General features: G+C 41.4%; 3 protein-coding genes across 3 annotated transcripts; all 3 read left to right on the forward strand.

Annotated features, from left to right (window-relative positions):
• Positions 1–5,582: 5,582 nt before the first annotated feature.
• Positions 5,583–5,777, forward strand: N7489_003538 (uncharacterized protein; the record flags this gene model as incomplete). Its single annotated transcript, XM_056709293.1, has 1 exon — positions 5,583–5,777. One exon carries the CDS (start codon positions 5,583–5,585, stop codon positions 5,775–5,777), a length of 195 nt encoding a protein of 64 aa, XP_056573595.1.
• Positions 5,778–5,863: 86 nt separating this feature from the next.
• Positions 5,864–7,246, forward strand: N7489_003539 (uncharacterized protein; the record flags this gene model as incomplete). The annotated part of the gene is made up of 7 exons (XM_056709294.1): positions 5,864–5,872; positions 5,964–6,074; positions 6,246–6,432; positions 6,523–6,568; positions 6,619–6,742; positions 6,806–7,007; positions 7,059–7,246. 7 exons carry the CDS (start codon positions 5,864–5,866, stop codon positions 7,244–7,246), a joined length of 867 nt encoding a protein of 288 aa, XP_056573596.1.
• A 57-nt stretch (positions 7,247–7,303) lies between these two features.
• Positions 7,304–8,092, forward strand: N7489_003540 (uncharacterized protein; the record flags this gene model as incomplete). The annotated part of the gene is made up of 4 exons (XM_056709295.1): positions 7,304–7,423; positions 7,448–7,555; positions 7,586–7,654; positions 7,679–8,092. 4 exons carry the CDS (start codon positions 7,304–7,306, stop codon positions 8,090–8,092), a joined length of 711 nt encoding a protein of 236 aa, XP_056573597.1.
• Positions 8,093–18,147: the final 10,055 nt, after the last annotated feature.

An 18,147-nucleotide genomic window follows, 5' to 3' on the forward strand; every position in this document is an offset into this window, starting at 1 on the left:
GGTCCTAGCGATGCCCGGCCTAAGGCCTATCCTATGGGAGTGATAGAATCTACTGGCTGGCAGAGATCATGAAGGCTAAACAATATGATGATATTGTGTATGACAGAGCTATATAGTGATACAGAGGAAAGGATGCAGGTCAGACTACAGATATGGGGATACGTCATGTGACATAAGGGAGCTCTCAACACCCCCCACGATCTATGGCACATAGACGGGAAAAACCACCCCCCAGATTCCTTTCCAGACATATCAACCAGATCAATGACTAGGTGTAAGATGCAAGACCTAGTTGGTTAACGAATCTCTTGAACATGATAGATCCAAGAGGCTTTGTGAACCCATTAGCAGCTTACTCCTTTATAGGAATGTACTCGAAGCAGATAGATCCTGCTTCAACTTCATATCGTAGGAAATGATAGCGTACTACGATGTGTTTTATTCGAGCGTGATACTCGGGATTCTTTACTAGAGCAATAGCACCGGTGTTGTCTATATAGATGATAATAGGTTTCTCTAGCAGAGCATAGTTATATATACGAAGCTCGGTAAGAAGTAAGATTAGCCATTTATCTTCCTACCTATATAGCTAAAGCTTATATAATATGTTCAGACTCGGTAGATAATAATATAATATAGGCTTACTTCTTCGAAGACTATGAAATTAGGCCTCCGGCGAGATAAAACACGAAGCTAGAAGTGGAGATAGCATTCGTTAAATAGGGACTAATATAATTAGTATCGTAGAAGCCGTATAGAGATTGATCACTATTATATCGTGATTGATCACTATCACAATAATACTAGATATATAGATTAACTATACTAGTAAGGTAGCGAAATAGGCGTTTTATAGCCTATTAATGCTACGGACCCGGGTTTCGAGTATACTTTACTAGTTAGATAGTAGTATAGGAGATATTAGGTCTAGTTCCGACTATAAGCTAGATAGCCTTTCCTACCTACTCTTAATAGAGCTTATATACTTCGGGTGATATAGGTTTAGTGTTAGGATTCGGAAGTAAGGGTTCTTTCTTATTAAACGGGGTTAAAACTAGTTTATAGTTCTATATACCGTATTAAGAGAGAAGAGTATTAATAAACTTCCTTTATAAGAGAGCAATTAAAAAGCTTCCTTTCTTATTAGAGCTTTCCTAGCGTATGATTTTAATAGCTAGATACTCTTTGATAGGTCCTTTATTAGTGAGAACGAAGTGCTTTATAAGCTATACTTCGAAAGCTTTAATAACCTTATTAGAAGGCGAGAGAGTAATGATATTATCGATATAGACAATAATAAAGATAGGGATAGTGTTTTTATTAACCTATTTCGTAAAGATAGAGTGATTAGTATAGGTCCTAGTAAACCCTATAGCTAATAAGGCGTTATATAGAAGTATATACTATTCCCTAGAAGCTTACTTTAAACTATAAATAGATTTTATAAGTAGTCTAATTTTGTCCTTAAGAGACGAAGCTTTAGATAAAGCTTATTAAGATAAAGCTTTAATTTTAGCTATCCCTTCGGCTATCTTCTCTATACCGCCGGTAACCTAGTTCTCTAAGAGCTCGATAGATATCGATTCCTTGATATCTATATTTAAGAAAGTAGTCTTAATATTAAAGTGGTTTAACTCCTAGCCTAGTATAGCGGCAATTATATAGAAGACTTTAAAAGATATAGGCTTAGCGACGATAGCGTATACCTCGTGAAAATCGACGTTTTTAATCTGGTTAAAGCCTCTCGTAATAAGGCGAGCTTTATATCGGCCGTTATCCTTCTTAATATTAAAAACCTAGCGAAGTGTAAGGGGTTTCTTCCCTATTTTTATTATACTTCTATCGACGACTTTCTATATACCGTTTTAAAGGTAAGATTCTAGCTCTTTCTATATAGTAACTAGCTATTTAGCTTTCTCTTTATAGTTTATAGTATTAACCTATCTATTAGGTATATAACTAATATTATCCGAAGTGAGTTTTGTAGATTAGGATAAAGGAGGATCCGATTGGGATAAAGATAGATTCGATTAAGATAAATTAGTATCTTCACTAGCTTAGGTTACTAAAAAGATAGAGAGAATAGCGTTATTACTAGATATAAAGAGAGCTATTGTAGTAGGGTCTAATATAGTCCTATATAAAGCAAGGTGCTTAAGTATAGCACGACTCGGTTTCTTAATCCTAGTAGATCTACGAAGAGAAGGTTAAATAGTAGGTTTAATAGCTTAATCCTACGTAGGTTAGATAGCTTTATATAGTATATTTAGTAGTGAAGATAGAATTTATATATCCGGATCCTAGTCTAGGAGATCTAGGTCTTATTGAACTTCTATAGGATCCTTAACTAGCTCACCCCTTTCCTCCGGCCCCACCTATTATCCTACCACTCTATTATCGAGACTATTCGTATTCGTTCGGTTCGGAGGAGAGGGTGTAGCGGCGGGCTACTCGGTAGGAAGAAGCTAAGAACGCTACTCGGTAGTAGTCTATTAGGAAGGAAGAAATTCAATTAGAACGTAGCGAGAGTTAGCTTATAAAAGCTACTTTAAAAACTGCTTTCTAGTATCTAGATTATCTATATACTTTAGGATAGAGACGGTAGGTATCTCGTTAAAGACAATATCTCGAGAAATAAGAATTCGCTTAGTGGAAACGTTATAAATCTAGTAATAACTACACTAGTCGTAACTAAGAAGACGTCCTTTAGTAGAGTGCGGATATAGCTTTATCTTACGCTTATCCTTTAGAATCATAAACTAGCATTAATAACCTAGCGCACGAAGGTATAAAACGTTAGGTTAGTAACCGAAGAGCTTTTTAAAAGGTATACACTCGATTTTTAAATAGTAAATGCGGTTCTAGGTATAATTGATACCTTAAATAATTAGACCCTATAAATACTTAGGTATCTCGTGTTTAGATATAATCGAGATAAGGGGTTCGATAAGATACTTATTTTTCACTTTAGGGATACTATTTAAGCGAGGATAGTAAGGTAGAACTAGGTCCTATACTTTACCTTTAGATACTAGATAGTCTCGGAGAGGTTTATACTCACTAGTATTATCGCCGGCGACTCTCTTAATAGTGGTATTAAGCTAGGTTTTAAGCTATTATTCTACCTAGATAAACTTATCTAGAAGCTCGGATTTATACTTAATTAGGAAGACCTAGTAGAAGCGAGAAGTATTATTAGTGAACGTAATATAGTAGTTATAACCTCTATAGGAAGTAATACTGTCGGCAAATTTTAGTAGATAGTATATTATAGTCTTAGTATAGACTATAATAGGTTAGGGGAAGGAAGGAAGGTCTATCTTATATAAGCCGATTATATAAGATAGTACTTATCCTAAATAGGAAATAAGGTAGGTATTAGGAGAGGATAAAGTATAGGTAAGGGTAAGAATAAATTCAGAAGAAAGTTCTTATTTCACTATAGATAGGAATCAACGTTCCTTATATAGTAAGATAGGAGGTAAATATTAGATAATTAGTGATATCTAAGTGATATCATCTATTATCTCACTATTAGTGGCAAATAGTGGCAAATACGAAGTGACGTGGCCAAGGTCAGCTTCTAACCACTATAAGTTATATACTAATATACCAACAAATACTATATAGTCCCTAGATATCTATATAAAGTAGATCACCTAGTTTAGTACGGATAGCCTTATTTTTACCGAATAGTAAAGTATGTCCTTTACCTTACACGTATAGTGCGTAGGGTCTAGTAAGAATAGTACCTTTTTTGATATAGAGACCTTCGATATAGTCTTAGGTCTTTTTAACACGAGCTTCTCCTATATAGTAAGTATAGCGGTGAGCTAAATCTATAGGAATAGTATACTATAAAGTAGATTAAGTAGCACTAACAGACTAGGTAGTAGCTATATATAGATCTCTATCTTTAGATAATAGTGTATTAGGTAAACCCCCCGGAGATAGAGAGCTAGATATTAAAATAGTATAAGCTTATGTAAGGCGGTAAAGCTAGGCAATACTAGCACTATTATAGATATAAAGCTAGTACTAGTTATTTTTAATAGTGGTATAAGCCTTAATTTCCCTAGTTAATATACTTTTAATCTTAGTATAGTCTTTATAAAACGTGGTAATTACACTAGTAGTAGTAAGCTACTTTATCGAGATAAGACTATAAGTTAGACTCGGTGCGTACTAGACTTTCTAAAGAATTATACCTCCTATACGAGATAGGTTAACACTATCTAGTGCTATAAGATTAATAATAACTTCGCTATAGCCTTCGGCGTAAAAAGTCTCGCTAGTTATAGAGTGAATTAGTATCTACTATAGCGTAAATTTGTGAAATACGCTATAGTAAGGCGTTATATATATTAAATAGCCGGAATTAAGTATCTACTTAGTAGGGTCTAGAGTATAGTGTTAGCGGGAAGTATTAGAAGTAGTATAGTGATAGTAGGAAGTATCTAAAGTAGTATAGTGTTAATAGGAAGTATTAGCTACCTAATACTATTAGGAAGTAGTATAAATAGAGAGAGATAGGTTATTAATATTAATAGTAACGCTAGCATTATTGATAACTATAAAGGTAGTAGAACACTAAAGGTTCTCTATAGAAGTCGGAGTAGTAATAGCTAGTTTATCGGCAGCTACTATATCTACTTTATTAGTAGATTCCGATTTGTCCTTCTTTTTAGAGTTTAAGAAGTAGTCCTTAGCCTTATAAACTATCTCTCTCTTATAAAAGTGATAATACTACTTTTTAGCTAATTTCTTCTTATCCCTATCCTTCTTACTATTGTCTTTAGATTTATCCTTTTTCTTCTTCTTACCGTCCTTATTATTAGTAGAAGTAGCATTAGAAGCTATATTAGAAGAAGCTTATTGTTAGGGGAACTAACGATTATTAAGGAGTCGTTATCCTTCCGACGTAATAAAGGCACTAATAAAATATTAGAGATTCTTATTATATAACCACTTATTATAAATAGTGACTAAATTTAAGTAATTTTGATAGGTAGTGTTATTACTAATAGCGTAAAGAAAGGTGTAAAGTGTAAAGAGGGGAGGAATCCGCTACTTAATAGGAAAAGCTCCTTATATCTTATTATAGAGTAGACGCCACTTATTAACGAAGTTATTAGGTTTTATACTACTTAAAACTAGATGACGGCAAATGGACGGCCAGAAATGGCCGTTTTGGAGGCCGTTTTTGGCCGCCCATTTGCCAACTGTTCTGCCACTCACCTCGGCATTTACACCGACGCACCCTCCACCGGACCTCATCGGCGGCTTGGCTGGCACCTTCGTTCCACTCTATAGTTCCCCTTTCCTCAACCCCTCGCCCTGGCTTCCAAAACTCCGAGTCATTAAGGGCACCGAAAATGGGTCCCCTAAGAATCGTGCCATTTAAAAATGGCAGCGATTCCCTCCCCCTCGTCTTGTTCTCTTATTCTAGTGAGCTCTCCTCGACGAGGTTCTTTTTGGCCTCAACTTTGAAACACGATTTTTTTATTGAATTGTAGACTTCGCCTTTGGAGTTCTACGACTCGGGCTCATTCCTTCAACTACGATCCTCAACCCTTCCAACCATGGGCCGCCGCTCTCGTAAAGCAAACTTCGAGTCCTCTAGCGAAAGCGATGATTCTGAGCGAGAAGGCATTGTAGACTATGGATCCGATACTAATTTGACAGAACCTAAGGATAAGGCAGATCAACCATATAATGCTGGCGATACGAGCTTACTCTTCGCTAACAATAAGCACTCGCCGGAGTACTATATCTAGCAACTTCAAACCTTTGATAAGACCGTCTACACGTAGGAAGACTATAGCAAAGGCACTATAGCTCTTCTCGACCGCATAGAGGAAAAATGGTCCTAGTGAGTTCCCCTTCTATAGCTCCCCTCCTTCTATAGGAGGCTCGTGAACTCATAAATGTACCACCAAGGTTCTGTCATTTTATTCGGAAAGATCCTAACGAGGAATACCGCCGCCTATCCATCCCGATTTTATATAGCTTTCTTGAATAGGCTCTTAATTTACGACGCGGTAAAAATAGAAGAAGACTTCCAGGAATTAAGTGTAAAAGCTCCCTAGACACATTCTGGAAAGTATTTCGGCTAGTTTTCGAACGGTCCACTTTAAAGAAGATTGGAAATTAGATGAATCGTCGGATGCGTCGAGTATAGACGCCTATTTTATCCTTACCTATCTGGCTAAGTCCTTCTAAGACTAATTCACTTCCGAATCTAGGTGATCCGACGATTGGCTAAAAAGTACAAGTTATCAATCAAAGGGCGAGATAAGCCTCCTATAGATGTTAAGGATCTAGCAAAAGTCGTAGAGACTACTATCAGTATAATAGAGAAAAAATTCGGATATAGCCGCCACCGTATTAAGCTCGGTCTTTTCTTACAACTCGCAGGCCTTATAACAAACCGTCTATAAGCCATCCTCGATCTGCGATATCGCCATATCTAAGTCAGTCTTCTCCGCGACCCGTAGGGCGGCCTATATCGAATTGTGGTAGAGTTTACCTTTGAGTTCACTAAGGAGTGGCTAGGTGCTAAAGACGCGTGAGTACACTCAACTTCGCGTCGCTATCTCTTATTAACACCTCCTTCAGAAACACTTATATCCTCCCCGAAATCATCTTCGATCCTTCATTAGTGCTTAGTCCGTATGTCTTCCTATTAGGCCTTCTTTTTACAGACCGTGCATTCGCCCGTGTTGATAGCGAGGAAGTACTAGTTCTTATAAGCTAGCTTCTTAGACTTCGAATTCGCGACGAGTGTAACGAACTACGGCTATAGCTTGACCCGGCGATAGATAATGTGCCGGTATTTCGGATATCGGAACGGACTTTAAATGGGATTGGTATCTCACCCGATAAACCTCTCCCTTACTCAACCCTAGAACTATGGGTTAAGAAGATTGGCGTGATCACAGGTATTCGGCAAGTTACACGCCCCTACAGCCTACGCTATGGGGCAGGCATAGCTTTAGACAATAGTGGTACGTTACACTACTCAATCTTTCAATATTAATCAACTAATATAGCTCTAGGTTCCGTCAACGACTCCCTCCGTAACCTTATGATACATCACGCTAATACGCGGACATTTTTGAAATTCTACCTAAGTAGAAGAATCTCTAAGAATTTGCCCGCCATCATTCGTGGCCTAGACCTAGAAGAAGATATTATACGCGCTACTTACCGAATAAGCCGAACTATCGACCCGGACCGCCCGTAGGAGCTAATAACGGAGCAATCTTGCTCCGTGAATCAAGAGCCGGAAATACTGAACTTAATGCGCCGGCGGGATGAGATCAGTCGATCTCTTAAGCGTCCTCTGTCAAAAAACAAAGGCACACCAGAGTACGATTTATATAGGAAACTGAATCAGGAGATAACGGGAGCCAGGAAGCGCGTATAGCATAAACTCCTTATATAGATGCAAAACAAATATGACCGAGAACAGCCTATGTTAGAGATCAAGCGCCAATTGTCCGGGATTGGGCCAACTAAATCTTCAAGTAAGCAGCTGAAGTGCTCTACAGAGGTTCCTATACCCTAATAACGGCTAATCAAGAGTCTTTTGACTCTACCACGCCTAACGATAGAGGAGGAGATTGCTAGGAGGACCGAAGCTATTGATTTAGTGGCCGCTTATTGTCAATTTTAGGAGGGCGACACCTACCGTTTACCGCGGAATAAAAGATCAGAAGACCCTAGAAAACACGTCGAGGTCCATGATCAACGTCAGCTGGAAAGTGAAGTGATAGACAGCACCTGCCAACCAGAAACCCCCCTTGAAATTGCTCTTCGATCTGCTATAAAGGATCATCGACCCTTATTCTGCTTTATTTGTGTGGGCCAGCCGGACCTAGACCCTCCAAAACGTGCTCAAAAATTTGCCTCTCATGGGGATGTCACTAAATATATCAAAAGAAAATATCTGAAAAAGGTGAAGCCGAGCGAGATGATTGCGTGCAATATTTATAATAAAACGTTCTCAGAAATCATACATTTTCAGCGATATGCCAGTGATTCTCACAAGACTGTGATAGGACCTCTGTGGTGCGTAGTTTCTAGCTGATAGACGGTTTTGCTGGCGGTTAGGCGTAAACTTAGGGTTTTGAATTTCAATCATAGATAACGTGGTTTTGCTGCAATCTTGACCGTAGAGTTCCATTGTACAGTAGTTGGCATAGTAAATACTTTAGAGTTCGACGTGTTTTGCGATATGCCGTAGTCTAGGCTAACGGGTGTCCGAAACGAAGAAAAGCCTAGACAGACTCCTAATCCCAGTGACATTTACCTAGGCCAATAGTAAACATCGCATCAAAGTACTTACAATTCGAGGTAGAATGAAAGTGGAACTTCTGGACTGCTTTCTATTATGTGGATGATCGTTAAGTTCACATCGTTGATTGTGGGAAGATGATTTAGAGCATACTGCCCTAAGACAATTGATACATAGGTCACGTTCTTAATTGATACGGCTATATGTGTTTTTTATGATACTGTATGAGGCTAGTGTAGATCAGGAGCAAGAGGCAGCTTCGGAAATAGTTCCCGAGGTGCGTATTGCCTTCTGTTTCTAAAGCCTATAGAGTCGCGAATTGAGAGTCCAAATCATGAAACTGCAGTATAGTATCACAGCTAAGCACTAGATTGCAAGCTACACGCAAAACGGGCACCGGTCCATGTAATCGCGCCGGGCCCATCAACACCCTCTTCTGGTATTGAAAGCTGTTGGTCGCGTGGCACGATTACTGTGTGTTACAACCAGTTATTCCGGTATTGTCAAAATTACCATGCAAAACATACAGCGATGCTTGGCGGGAATGAATGACTAAGCGTGACAATACAGTGCGGGGAACTCACAGATTTTCCCCTCATCGGAGCTGAGATCCAATTTTGCTAACCCTGAGCCAACCCTGAGCTAACCTTGAGCTTACCCTGAGCTTGCCCTGAGCCTACCCTGAGCCAACCTGAGCTTACCCTGAGCTTACCCTGAGCCTACCCTGAGCTTACCCTGAGTTTACCCTGAGTTTACCCTGAGTTTACCCTGAGTTTACCCTGAGTTTACCCTGAGTTTACCCTGAGTTTACCCTGAGTTTACCCTGAGTTTACCCTGAGTTTACCCTGAGCTTACCCTGAGCTTACCCTGAGCCTACCCTGAGCCTACCCTGAGCCTACCCTGAGCCTACCCTGAGCTCACCCTGAGCTTACCCTGAGCTTACCCTGAGCTTACCCTGAGCTTACCCTGAGCCTATCCTGAGCCTACCCTGAGCTTACCTTGAGCTTACCCTGAGCCTACCTTGAGCCCATCCCGATCTAAAAGTGAGGTATCTTCGAAATACTAATTTGAGCTCTGTTTGTTTCTTTCTTCAGAAGACTAGTAATAAAATGCCTTATGTTTTACTGTCTATTAGGTTTGTGTAAGGACTATTACTTTTGCATATTATCTATATCAAGACTACATTTCATTTTCTGTTGTGATATGAGGCTGGTGCAGATCAGGAAGTAAGCCGCTTTATCGGAATTAGCTCCGAAATGTCTATACAGGCAACCAAGTTGATTTACAATCAACTTGGCTCCGTGTTGTATATATAACCCCATCTTTCCCTCTAGAATAAAACACAATTCATACCCCTGAGCCACAACATTTTCTTTAGATTTTATCACGGTAAATTGAATAGAATGCGGACATATAATGTAAATTTGATAGCGTTAGAACCCTGTGAGCTGCAAGGAATAGGTAAGGTTACGCTTCACGCGCAAAGCACGCCCTGCCCAATGATCAAATCAGATTGGTACAAGCTCCAATTTCGTATCATTCGAAGAGTCTGGGTTCGTCCCGGAGGGGCTGGTAGTGATTTTACGTAAGCGTGTGCTCATAGCGAGTGCCCTTTTTCTGTGGTGGTTCAGGACTATCCATCACGCAGTAGAAGTACTAGCTTAGAGTGATTTTTGGCACTTTGACGGCCTGGTAGGAGAGCACTTGGGGCCATTCTAGTGCGAGTAATGGCTTCGACAATTGATGGAGGCTGTAAAAGTTATAACTATTCATATTCATGATTAGTACTGTAGAGATATATATCATAAGAACAACGCCTCTAAAGTTGTCATTGGCATTGGTTTTCGGCCCTTTATTGAGCCACTAATTTGTGTGCCCATTCTCGGATAGCAAAAAGATATAGTAAATAAGGGGGCAGCTTATAATAGAAAGAAATATTACGTCTACTGAAAAGAACGCTTCACGAGGAATTTCAGAGCATAAAGCCAGGGATGCGGCAACATTTCAAACGACTTCCATTGCCGATAACATTAACTAAAGTTGAGGAGCCTTCAAAGGAAAACAGTTTAACGAATTCTCAGCTTATGTATATGATAGCAGGCCTCTTTCAATCCTCCACAACTAACACTCATGGATGGTTAACCTGGGACGGTCAAGTGCGTTTAGTGTATCAAGAAACCAAATGTTAATTTGCTCAAATCAAGTTCGAGGAGGCTATTTTGATATCTCGAGAAGTTAATTTGCTAGAATTTCTGACTGGTTTATCTCCCTATGATTTTCTCAGTTATACTGTAGTGCGGGTCTCAAAAACTCCCTCTTGCATAAGTCGGGGCGCATATAAGACAGAGCAGGTGAATACAATACAGTTCAATACAGCCTTCCATATCTCCCAGTTATGCATTCAACTGGCTACCTCTTCCTAGGAAGTACATCTCAGTCATCGCATACCAATTTATACATTTTATACTCGTGTTCGCCACTGACGCATTTCATAAGAGGAACCTCGATCCGTTCAGAATGACACTGCAGATTCCTGTAAATGTACACTAAAAATTTGTTAGTGGTAACATATAGTCTAAAAATTGCCGGGACGTACGAGTGCATCCTGATTCGATAGACTCAACGCTCACGGAGCGGATTGTATCGTAATTACCCAATAGCATATATAAACCAATGTAATCGCCGTAGATACCTTCCTCGCCAAGGTTACTAGCACGACAGCCTGGCTCGCACGGAGTTGCGCATATCGATGGACTAGGTTTCCAGTGGCAGCTACTATTCCTAGGAGGGAGGCTGTCAACGAAAGAGCAGTAATATAATGCATGGAATTTATGGTGGGTGTTGCAAATAACAACCTCAAAGTGCTATGTTCTGTGCAAACATGAAGGCTAGTGGAAGCTGAGGGGAGGTCTTTATAAATAAGTTATGGTCCCGAGGGGAATTTGGAAGGAGGCGAGAAACAATAGGGCTAGCGTGGATAGCTCGTACGCCAACCAACCCTTTTAGTTTACTAGCGGTGAAATGAACCAACTAGTGCTGGCTCTTTCCAACTCAACTTTAGAGTGTTAAATACTATTATTAGCAGCCGTTGGGGGCAATAAAATCTGGAGATATTGCCCATAGATGCCGTTACTCACCAGTTGGTTTCGCTTCCCCGGTAATCACCAAGTGGTCGAAGTCTGCAAGCGATAAACATACGTACTTCTGAGGCATTCACATTAAATTGGCTGTTTTACCTATCTTAGTGTTTGGGTTCTAGATGCTTAAAATCTATCTATCATGGACGTATAGCAATTCAGTACCGTTGCGATCTCAGGTATTGGGCTTTGAAGAGCTAAGTTTATTTTTAGTAGGAATATTGTGAGCTCTTCCAAAAGAATGCATGAGGCTTTATTATCGAATAGAGATTGCCCGCATGAATCCTTTATACTCGGCTCTGCCAAGGTTGTGCTTGTCACTAAAAGTCCCCAAGGCATTCAATGTTAGCCTTGATTTTTCACCAGCAACGTAACGTTCTCTATGTTGCATTAAGTTCACTAGAACACAACACTAGAAGGATTTTTACAGAACAGAACAATGGATTATGTCGTGAAAGAAACAAAGTACCCTAATAAGTGGCAAGATAACTGTAGGAGACGCGTGAAATGTTGCTTATTGGTGAAGCCTACGACCATAACGAGGATTCGCGAATATCTGAGTTACGTACCAGATCTTATCCCTTAGCACTTTTTAGAGCCGGGGTCGTAAATACAATTCAAGCTAGTGGAGAGTAGAGCTGCTCTTACGAGGACCACTAAATCATCGCTTGGGTGGTGCTTCCCCGCTAGTAGGGGTTGCTACTGGATATTAGCGAAACACGATACCTTGCTAGGAGAACTCACATTTCTCAGCGACCTAATTGATTCTACCGTCTCGGTAGCGGATAAAAACTCTACAGCGGCAGAATCGATTAGCCATCGCTCCAGATTATTCACGCTAATAACGCCTTGATCTTTGCCATTTTTCTGCATAAGCCGCATCATTATCGACGGAAGAGCTGCAATATATGCAATTTCAGATTGCTTTGGCGTGCAATCTATATAAAGGTCCAAACTTGCTACGAAATTTTAGTCAGATAATGTAAGAATGCGGCGGTTAACAAACCTATCTTAATAATCCTATCAATGCCAAATAATACATCACTATAGGCCAGTGATTGATACGGTAAGGCCAAATGAAGATAAGTAGCAGGCACCATCTAGGATCTAGAATGTCAGAACAGCTCATCGAAGGGCATAAGCGACTAACCTAGCAGATAATAGATCCCAATTCTGTCTCGCTAGGATAAATAGACGGAAAAGCGACAACATACGCTAGCGTCAGCGGCAAGTCATCAACTAGGAAGGACGCGAGATCTTCGTGTATATAGCATTTATATAAGGAGAGAACGTTCCTATGTTCTAGACGTCCGAATCTATATATCAATCTTCGAGCATTGTCTTTCCCGTATGTCCGGATGGCTACTATACGAGACGGGCGAGTGCGGCGTGTAGCAATTATAACTTTGCTAGCATTCTCATACGTAATAACTTTCCGATAGGTATCCCATAGTGACTCCTATCTTATAATCAGGACGGATGCGATATTCTCCAGGCCACACAAGTAGGGTAGGCAAAGGCTTTTAGGAGGCCCCGTGACAACCTTCAATCTACCGCGGCGGTGAGGTCCTGTTAAATTCGTGGTGGCCGCCGTATAACTCTCGCGGGTGGTGGGGGCCGACATCGAAATGGGGAGCTGATATTGAGCTTTGATAGTGCCAAGGTCATATATCATGTTGTCCTTAGGTAGGTTGGATGACATAATGATAGGGCGGTGTTCTCTCGGATTCAAAACGTAAGAACTAAGAGAGAAAGTGCAATTCGGTTGTTTCGTACTTGCGGTATTAGGGATTCGACTCTCGGTCGTGATAGGAGATGCCAGCATCGACTGACAGTCGTAAGATAAGGCCGATCAGCCACAGAGCTTACATACAAACCATTAACGGCACGTGTATCCTTTTATAACTGACAATAAACTGTCAGCCATCATGAACCTGAGTCTCGAGCTAATTAGAAACTCGATGCGAATTGACAGATGACCGCACTACTCAAAACTCAACTTCTTCAGGATCTTGTTACCCTACACAGCGCTAGGGAATACTGTCCACGGACAAATTCTAGTTTCCCTAGGACCGACAACGCGCCAAAAATAAAGACGGAAGCTATCAAACGAGTCAGAGTCTGCGGCAGCTTCTTTGTAACGGCGGCCTCATGTTTCGCTTATAAGTCGACGAGCGCACCGGATCAGGCATGGTGTGGTTATTACAATAATTGGTAGGCTCATAAAGTGGCAAACTTGCCTGTAATTATTGCGTTGCACAGAGCTCCACTTACATGGCCATGTAATGACCACTCGCAACTTCTATGCGACCAGCATCTAGTTAACGCTGCAACGACCATGTTTTCCAGGTGAAGAGAGAGAATTCGGTGGGCTTGGTTATGGTTAGGTATGCCTTTGGCTTGGAAGCTGGCTTTTCAGCACGGCGAGTCGCTCTCTCACAATTCTCGGACGAATACTGGCACAGCTGATTGGGGCCCGGCGCTCTGATTTTCTTGTCATGTAGACATTTAGACACAGAATGACCGCCAAACAGCCGAATTGTAATGACCAGCAGTCATGAGCCGATTAACAGAACGGCAAAAATGGTCCAGTTATTGTAGATGGTAAAGCACAAAAAGTTGCATCTCTACGAGTGAAGCGGGCTGAATAACCAAAGAGTGGCTGGAATTGATATTCAAGGCAATAGCATTTTGAAGAATGCTATTGCTTCATCCTTCCAATTCCGATTTTTCTGGTACATATATGTACTCTAGGCATCTTTGGTCGCTATTACATTATTTGGAGATCAAGATGCAGCTGGCTTATATATATTTATTTTTGCTTGTCGAGTGGTCTCCGCACCTGAATGTTCTTTGTCCGCGGACTGATAGACTAGAAGCTTAACAAGATCTTAAATACTGTCCCTTAGTTGCAAAACACTATATTTGCTCGTCCATTTCCAAAAGGGCCAGTTATTCTATCAAAAGATAGCCAACGAGGTAGTAAAGGAGTAACCTCTTAATCATACAGCTCGTCCGCATCCGCGGCAGCACACTTCGTGCACTTCTCTTCTGGCTATATCGGTGACAAAGTACACTTGGATACGGCGTTTGATTCCATCTCCTACCTCGTAATGATATCTTTGTACCAGCTTTGTAGCAATTGGGTGGCGAGATGCATAGTGGCCCACTCCCTAAACAAAATGGTGTCGGAGATCAAGATGTGGTCAGATAGCATTTGCAGGTATTGAATTGTATCATTTATCATTTGCCTACTAATTTTCGTAAGGCTTGGGAGTCTCTTTCGATGCATAAGTCTGCGAGCGGCCCAGTATTTAAGAGCTAGAGTATGAATGTCGACGTCGCTTTCGTGAAAAGGTTGGGGATTCCGCTGGTCTCTTTTTCACGTTCAGAGGGGGCAAGTCGTGGCTTTGAGCCTTTATAGCGCTTAGAGTGATTATATAGTCCCTCGAGCTAACAATAGATGTAGCTAACTCTATAGCTACAGAGCCACTAGACTGGTCAATAGATGGCTGTAAAACCTGGCTTGTGTGGCCGCGATTTCCGAGGATAAACTGGCCAACAACCCGACAGAAGCTTTTAGTCGGTTCATTGCCTCCACGAGATAGATTGTCAGCCGATGAATTCCTCGAGAAGGGGATCTAAGATAACGATACCAGTTTGCCATATGAGTCCATTGTTTTCTTCTATATCTGGGGTATTGGACCCTTTGATACCTATGACAGCTTGTGGTCCATAATGATTCCTTCTTGCTGGTGATAGTGCTGCTCTGGCAAGAGGAAAATAAGGGTGTAATAGCTTCCATAATAGGACAATCATAAGCATTTGAATGCTTGATTTCCACCATAAAAAAGATATCTGCTGTCAAGTTTTCGCGGGTTAGCAACATCGGCGCCGGCTCCCAGGAGGACTACGGATGTTAATTTGTTGCCTTAATCACGGTACGTAGATCAAGACGATCCAATCAACGATGTCTCAATCCAGTTGCCATATCTACGTGTTGCCCGAACCACCAATTGATTTAAAGTGTATTCCCGGGAGCAACATGGCTACTAGATTGGAATTGGTAGTGAATAGGGATATATGGAAGGGCGTAGCATTTCCGATATCTCGTGGGTTGCTATCCCGTCGTGATTCAGCTTATAAAGAAAAAAGCGACCGGCGGAGTCTTGTTTGTGCTTCCTGTAGCACTAGGGCACAACAGCCTGGTAGTATCATACTAATACATTCGCTGAACATTCTTAGATAACAACCTTTGGCGATATACGGGTGGTGAATGGTGTCAGAAAATTGATATTAACGTTCGGAACGTTGAACATGACAACCACTGAACATCAACAGCATGTTTTCTCGCCTATGGAAAATATCTATTTAAGCTAGGGTGCAAATAAGGGAGGTTCGGATAGGTAAGGAATTAGGCCACCGCAACTTTTAGAGAAATCCGGAGGATAGATTCTATTATTGACTAGCTCTATAACCACAGGTATAGGTGCATTTCGGAGGGCCTGACAAAAATGTAGGACTCTTACTTGTTATTTTATAAGATTAAGGCATTTCTGAAATAGCGCTATAGGTTATAAATACTTTCCCTGGTACGATCTGGATCAATACCGGCACTAGGGCCAGTCATTCACAATAAAGCTCTTTGAAACCCCACTTGATATTTGGTTAAGTATCAAGGACTTTCTGACGCTAGCAGATGTCGAAAACATCATAAACACCAGTTCTATCCTCTGGAAACAGATCTTCAAAAATACTAGTTGGCTGGAGTTTGCTCTGACATTTGATGGATGTTCTCCAGTTCTTATTGGCCATAGCTTAAGCGCCTATCGGCCCAGAAAATCGTCAACTCGTCTCTACCTTGCTCTTATCGTAGGTGATTATTCAGGCGATCTCAGATACGAAAGTGAAAAGTTCTTTGCCGCTCTTTAGGATGGCTGGAAATATGACAAGAATAGATATGAGGTGCAATTCCCGTCTGGCATTACCTTGAATATTTACGATGTTATTGAATGTCATGAATCGGTAAAGCTACCTTTAGAAAAGGTTTTCACCAACACAAAGCAAGGAGTCTACTCGGAATACTGTTACTACAGATATCCGGCGATAAAGGTACTTCGGTCATCCGATATCGCGAAATGGGATCCTGACTACAGACCGCATCCACATGCGCTTGGTAGGTGGTATGGTCCCGCCTACAAGGGCAGGGACATAAAAAACGGTTGCAGGGTTACACTTTTGAACCAGGATATGAAGACAAACCACGTCATTCGTCCAAGTCATATGAAAAGCAAGCTATAGGCAAAGATGGCACGAAGTGTGCGCGATTGCTCAGTGCGTTGATTTTGTCCGTCCTCTCCATTCTACTTCCTCTGCTCCTCGAGCGTTAGGATTCCCATTGTTGGACTTGGAGGTCATGGTGTCGTGGTTGTCTTTGTTGTCGTGGTTGTCTTTGTTGTCGTGGTTGTCTTTGTTGTCGTGGTTGTCTTTGTTGTCGTGGTTGTCTTTGTTGTCGTGGTTGTCTTTGTCTTTGTTGTCTTTGTTGTCTTTGTTGTCTTTGTTGTCTTTGTTGTCTTTGTTGTCTTTGTTGTCTTTGTTGTCTTTGTTGTCTTTGTTGTCTTTGTTGTCGGGGTTGGCGGGGTCTCACGTATACATAGAGGTGGATAGTGTTTCAAGATGAATAATCAATATTAGAAACAACTATAGTTGGCTCCAGATACAAGACGTAGCGCGAGGAAGCAAAGGAAAGGTAGCTTCCTCGCGTTCAGGGGAGTCCATGTACACCATGTGGGTCCCGTGCGGATCATATCTCCATCCGTTCCGCATGCTTAATGTATATCCTTGACATCCTAGAAATGCTTTTGAGTTTCCCAGATTCAACATATTGATTCCGAGAGTCAACCTAACCAGCATAGGAGTTTGCCAGAGTCTCTTACCGGCCCGAGGTGTGTTTCTTCTGTCAACAATCTCCGTCTTGACGCGACACGCTCCACTGAGATAAATCCATGTCTACAATTCTTTGGCCACCACCGTTAGGTATGAATATAGTTTCGATCTTAAAAATATCCGAAATTAAACGAAACTACCAACAGGTTTTGGGGGTGTATTGGCATCTAGTACTTGCAAAGATGAAAAGGTCGCGTGGTTTTGGTGCTCTGCGATTTTGAACGTTCAGGACTTCATTTGTATTATTTCTAAGCTTACTCCAAGGTCTAAATCATAGCTATGCTCTCTGATACTAATCCCAATACCGGCTGTGTCACACCTCCGCTGTGACCAAGATCATCTTCGAGTGGAATTTAGTCGTGCTGACCGGCGGGGTGGTGTAGACGTAGAAGGGCCTCGTGGTAGATGAGCTCCTAGCCTAGCCGAGCGACGGGGGCCATCCTCCACGCTCTGCTCAACTGATCTCCCTTGGGGTCCCACTGACCGCTGACGCGACTGGCTCTGACTCGGGTCATTTAGTGATGAATTCGTGATAGTGGCAGGTTCTCTCTCGGGAGATGATTCACTTACCGTGCGTATATGATGTGTCTTAGCATCCGACGATTGGACCGTAGTGGGCGAATCGAAGGGTCTAAAGGCCATTCGTTTCGACTATATTGATCAGCACCTCGGGCATTGGATAATCAGAATCAGCCCTACTTACCACACACAGCATAACGTCTTAAAACCTATACTTCGTTTTTCTAGCCACTCTTCCGCGCAGGC

This window comes from Penicillium chrysogenum (assembly GCF_028827035.1).
Source record: "Penicillium chrysogenum strain IBT 35668 chromosome Unknown utg000001l_segment0_segment0, whole genome shotgun sequence".
NCBI lineage: Eukaryota > Fungi > Ascomycota > Eurotiomycetes > Eurotiales > Aspergillaceae > Penicillium > Penicillium chrysogenum.